The sequence below is a fragment of the Otolemur garnettii genome, unplaced genomic scaffold (assembly GCF_000181295.1).
Source record: "Otolemur garnettii isolate 467f Iridium unplaced genomic scaffold, OtoGar3 scaffold00073, whole genome shotgun sequence".
NCBI lineage: Eukaryota > Metazoa > Chordata > Mammalia > Primates > Galagidae > Otolemur > Otolemur garnettii.
Genome location: NW_003852468.1, coordinates 119,016 through 124,162, shown reverse-complemented (window position 1 = coordinate 124,162; position 5,147 = coordinate 119,016). Strand labels below are relative to the sequence as shown.

At 44.0% G+C, this 5,147-nt stretch overlaps 1 protein-coding gene across 1 annotated transcript in view; it reads right to left on the bottom strand.

The window, feature by feature from the left end:
- The window catches only part of LIX1L (limb and CNS expressed 1 like), a 23,946-nt gene that overhangs the window by 12,324 nt on the left and 6,475 nt on the right, over window positions 1-5,147 (bottom strand). The window contains exon 2 of the mRNA XM_003793776.3: window positions 712-875. Within this exon, the coding sequence (XP_003793824.1) occupies window positions 712-875 (164 nt within the window). The remainder of the gene's footprint in view (window positions 1-711; window positions 876-5,147) is intronic.

Below are 5,147 nucleotides of genomic sequence, written 5' to 3'. Positions count from 1 at the left end.
CCACAACGCCCAGCTATTTTTTGGTTGCAGCCGTCATTGTTGTTTGGCGGGTCTGGGCTGAATTTGAACCCGCCACCTTAGGTGTATGTGGCTGGCACCTTAGCCACTTGAGCCACAGGCGCCGAGCCAAGATTCCTACTTTCAAAGATATCTTGCTGCGTTAAAGATTAAGTGTCCTTTTGTGAGCACATCTGGAACCAACCAAAAGCACATGCTGTGAGAGAATTAAAAAACAAAAATAAAAACAGCACCCTCTGGGTAAATACAACCCCATAGGCACATTGGCAAAAATTAGGGAAAACACTAACTCTAGGAGGTTCAATGCCAAGGTGCACTACTTGCTGCAGATAACCAGCATCATCCTCTTGGCTTGGTGCCCATCCACGTAGCATAACTCATACAAACTCTATGTGGTGGTCCTGTTAAAATTTAAAGCATTGTTCCAAACTGAAATCTAAGTACTTTGAAGTGCCAGTGTTCAAAATAATAGTTCAAAAATAGTATAAGAATAAAGTTTAATAACTTTCAACTACTAGAAAGTTTAGATTGAGTCTTTTTCTCCTCATTAAATACAACTAAGGCAAAGTAATGCCAAACAATTTGGGGGCAAAGAGTACCCCCATTGCCAATTGTAGACTATAAAGTCAAAAGATCGTAGATCAATTATGAATACTTTTTATTTGCAAAATTTGGCTACCTCACAACTCTTACCTGGAAACTCCCAAAGCAACTTCCCCCAGGCAGGGTGACATAGCAGACATAGGGAGGACTGTTGGAGGGAACCATCTCATAAACCACTAGAGCCCCATTCTTCAAGTCAGCCCCACGAGACTGCTTCATCTGCCAGAATTCCTGAAGTGCCTCCACCACATTCACTACAAAAAGAGAAGCAGTTAGTTCAGTGAGGAGAGTGCCTCCAGGTTGTACAGTATGTCAGTATGCCACCTGTAATCTGTACCTATGTTATGATTCTGCCTTTAATTCCCTGCCTATCACCATTTAAATTAATAAACCTAGACTGTGATTAAAATAATTTGCATAGGAAGAATAGAGTATGCCTGCTCTGCTCCCTTACCTCTAGTTCACATTTTGATTGAGTCCTAGAGTAATTTAAATACTGGAACCAGAGTTTTCGAGGTCAGCATACCATTATCACTGCTTGATGAAGTAGATTATTTGTACTTGTACTTTGACCACAATTGGTTAGCTGGGCCAGGATGATAACCACCACAATAAGTGCTAATATTTATTGAACATTTACTGCTTGTTAGCCATTTCCTTAAGTGTTTTACCCATTTAATCAACAACAACCTTATGAGGCAGGTACTTTTCTTTTTGAGAGAGTCTCACTTTGTCGCCCTTGGTAGAGTGCTTTGACATCACAGCTCACAGCAACCTCCAACTCCTGGGCTTAGACGATTCTCTTGCCTCAGCCTCCTGAGTAGCTGGGACTATAGGCGCCTGCCACAACACCTGGCTATTTTTTGTTGCAGTTTGGCCAGGGCCGGGTTTGAACCTGTCACCCTAGGTATATGGGGCTGGTGCCCTACCTACTGAGCCACAGGTGCTGCCCAAGGCAGGTACTTTTATTATCCCCATTTTACAGATGAGGGAAATGAGGCATAGAAAGATTAAATAACTTGCCCAAGGTTATAACAGCTAGAAAGTACCAGAATAAGAATTCAAACTCAGGCAACTCCAAAGTCAATATTCTTTTAGGCATCAGGGTTGCTTAAAGAAATGGGGCCCTACCAGCCATTCTCAAGCCTGTGTTTCTAGTGAGCAAATCCATGTCCAAATTCCTTATCCATCCAGAAATACTATGTATATACTATGTGAGAGAGAAAAGAAAGAGAATGCTTCTCTTCTGTGGCTTTACCTTGGTATAAATCATTTTTGGAGGAACTGTGTGGTGGGAAACATTCTTCCATGGGCCTCTCGTGGTCCTTCACATCTTGCAGGGTATCTTAAGATTTACAAAGCCCTGACTTCTCTTTAACTTGGGCCATTTCTCAGGACTGTGTTTGCAGCAAGAAACCTTAAGGGAGGAGGTAATGTCTCCCACTGTAAGAACAAGCTTACTTACAGCTCATTATAAAAGGGGAGGTTCCCCAAGCTTAGTGTACCTCTTTTGTGATGCAACCCATGGTGTATGTAAGCAACTACCTGAGCCCTCCACATCAGACTTCGGAGGAGGCAAGAAGGACTGATACAAATGTGATGCTCATGCTACTTGCTATGCTGTGAGTAATAAAGTCCTTTGTCTCTGACCCAGAAATCTCTTGACTTCAGGCGGCATCCATGAAACAATAACTGGCTGCCTTAACAGTTATAAGTAGGATAAAATCAAACTCCAGGCCTGAAATTGTAGCCTACAGTATAAAGGAGGAGAGAGATATGAATAAGCAAATAATCTCAAATAAATGTGAAACTATAATGTGATAAGAGCTATAAAGGAGTAATATATGGTGAGAAGTGTTGTAAGAATGTCTGACCTAGTTTAAAAGGTCAAAGAAAGCTACCCTTAGGAGGTGATGTCTAAGCTCAGGTATGAGTAGGAATTCACTAGGCAAGAGATGAGAGAATAGTGTTCTGAGCATAAGGAACAGCAGATACAAAGACTGTGATGTCAGAGAACACAGTGAATAAAGGAACTGAAAGAAAACCATTGTGGTTCCAGAAGAGAGTGTGAGAGGGAGTGTAGTGCAAGATGAGGTTGTCAGAAGAGGCAGGGACCAGATCAAGTAGGGCTTTTTAGGCCACGTTAGAATATTGGCTTTATCCCAGAGCAGTGGTTCTCAACCTTCCTAATGCTGTGACCCTTTAATACAGGAAGGTTGAGAACCACTGTCCTAGAGCAACAGGGAACAATTGAAGGATTTTAAACAGAAGGAAGGATGAGGGCATTCTGCCCTTTTTTTGGGAGACAGAGTCTTATGTCGCCCCCGGTAGAGTGCCTTGGCATCACAGCTCACAGCAACCTCAAACTCTTCGGCTTAAGCAGTTCTCTTGCCTCAGCCTCCCAAACGGCTATTGCCACAATGCCTAGCTATTTTTTTGTTGCAGTTGTTCAGCTGGCCTGGCCAGGTTCGAACCCACCACCCTCGGTGTATGTGGCTGGCACCACAACCACTGTGCTACTGGTGCTGAGCCCATTCTGGCTTTGGAAAGTATCACTTTGACTCTGGGATTCCAACATTTTCTTTTTTTTTTAGACGGAGCCTCAAGCTAACCCCCTGGGTGGAGTGCTATGGCATCACAGCTCATAGCAACCTCCAACTCCTGGGCTCAAGCGAGTCTCCTGCCTCAGCCTCCCAAGTAACTGGGACTACAGGCACCCGCCACAACGCCCGGCCATTTTTTTTTTTTGGTTGCAGCCATCATTGTTGTTTGGCGGGCCCGGGCTGGGGATTTGAACCTGCCACCTTAGGTGTATGTGGCTGGCGCCTTAGCCACTTGAGCCACAGGCGCCGAGCCGGATTCCAACATTTAACTAAAGTCTTATAATAAGAAGTTATCACACATGCTTTCCAATATCTTGCAATATGGACTCTCCTGCCCTTAATTACAATGAGGACTCATTCATTCTTTCATATTACCTTAGTTTAGGTCTTCCAAGAAGACACCAAGATGGGATAGACATGCAAGAGATTTTATTGGGGGGGAAGTAGGAGAAGGCAGGGAGAGCCCTCAGTTCATAGTGAAGGTTTGACACCTGTGGAAGAAAGGAAGGAAGGAGGTTTGGATGTAAGAGTCTCAGACGGCAGTGCAATTTCAAGAAAGGTTTGGCCAAGCCAGTGGGAAGGCTTCATGCCAAAGGAATCCCACATCTCACCAAGATGTGGCTGTGTTTAAAACCCCTGCTATGCATAGTCATTGGCTGGGAGCAACTTACATGAAGCATGGCCTTGGTGCAAATGTGGTGATGGACCCAGAGGGAGCAGCAGCTGAGGCTGCTAGTTACGCTGCCTGCAGCAGGAAATCAGAACAGCACATTTTCATGGCTGCCACACACATTAAGTAAAAATTTGAACACTTAATAAGTGTGTGTGATGACAACCATAGCTCAGTAAGTAGGGTACCAGCCACATACACCAAGGCTGGTAGGTTTGAGCCTGACCTAGGCCTGCTAAACAGTGACATGTGGCGGGCACCTGTAGTCCCAGCTACTTGGGAGGCTGAGGCAAGAAAATCACTTAAGCCCAAGAGTTTGAGGTTGCTGTAAGCTGTGATTCCACAGCACTCTACTGAAGGTGACGTAGTGAGACTCTGCCTAAAAAAATAAATAAATAAATAATAAAGGGCAGTGCCTGTGGCTCAAGGAGTAGGGTACCGGCCCCTATACCAGTAGTGGCGGGTTTAAGCCTGGCCCTGGCCAAAACTGCAAAAAAGAAAAAGAACAAAAAATAAAAATAAAGTGTGTGATTCTATTCTAGGTATTAGGGATGCAAAGAACAACACATAGTTCCTGTCAATAAGTTGTTTAAAATCTAGTAGCCAGGGGGCAGTGCCTGTGGCTCAGTGAGTAGGATGCAGCCCCATATACCGAGGGTGGGTTTGAACCCAGCCCCAGCCAAACTACAAACAAAAAATAGCCAGGCATTACAGCCGGCACCTGTAGTCCTAGCTACTCAGAGGCTTAAGCAAGAGAATCGCCTAAGCCCAAGAGCTGGAGGTTGCTGTGAGCTATGATGCCAAGGCACTCTACTGAGACTCTCTCTCTAAAAAAATAAAATAAAATCTAGTAGTAATAAGTTATGTCACCTGCTCTGCAACAGAACAACCCATGTACCAACCAGAGGTGAAAAGCATCATAAACTCTTTTCTGATATCCTATATTTGCCTTTTTAGAATGTTCATTCTTCTATTAAAAGACAGCAAGTAAAGGAAACTCTCTTTCTCACGCTTGGTTTTGGCAAGAACTTTTCAAAGGTCACTGTTGCCTAGAAAGCTTAGCCATCTTTGTTATTTCGTTTGAGATCTTTTTAGCCTCAGTTCTCTCTTTGAGACCATTTAACACAGTGCACCAGGTGATAGCTTTCCTGACATGCAAACAATAGGGAGAATATTGGGATAAAGAGGAAGGGGAGAAGACCACCTTAATTAGGAAGGCTTTGTTAAAAAGTGTATGTCTAGGCTCGGCGCCT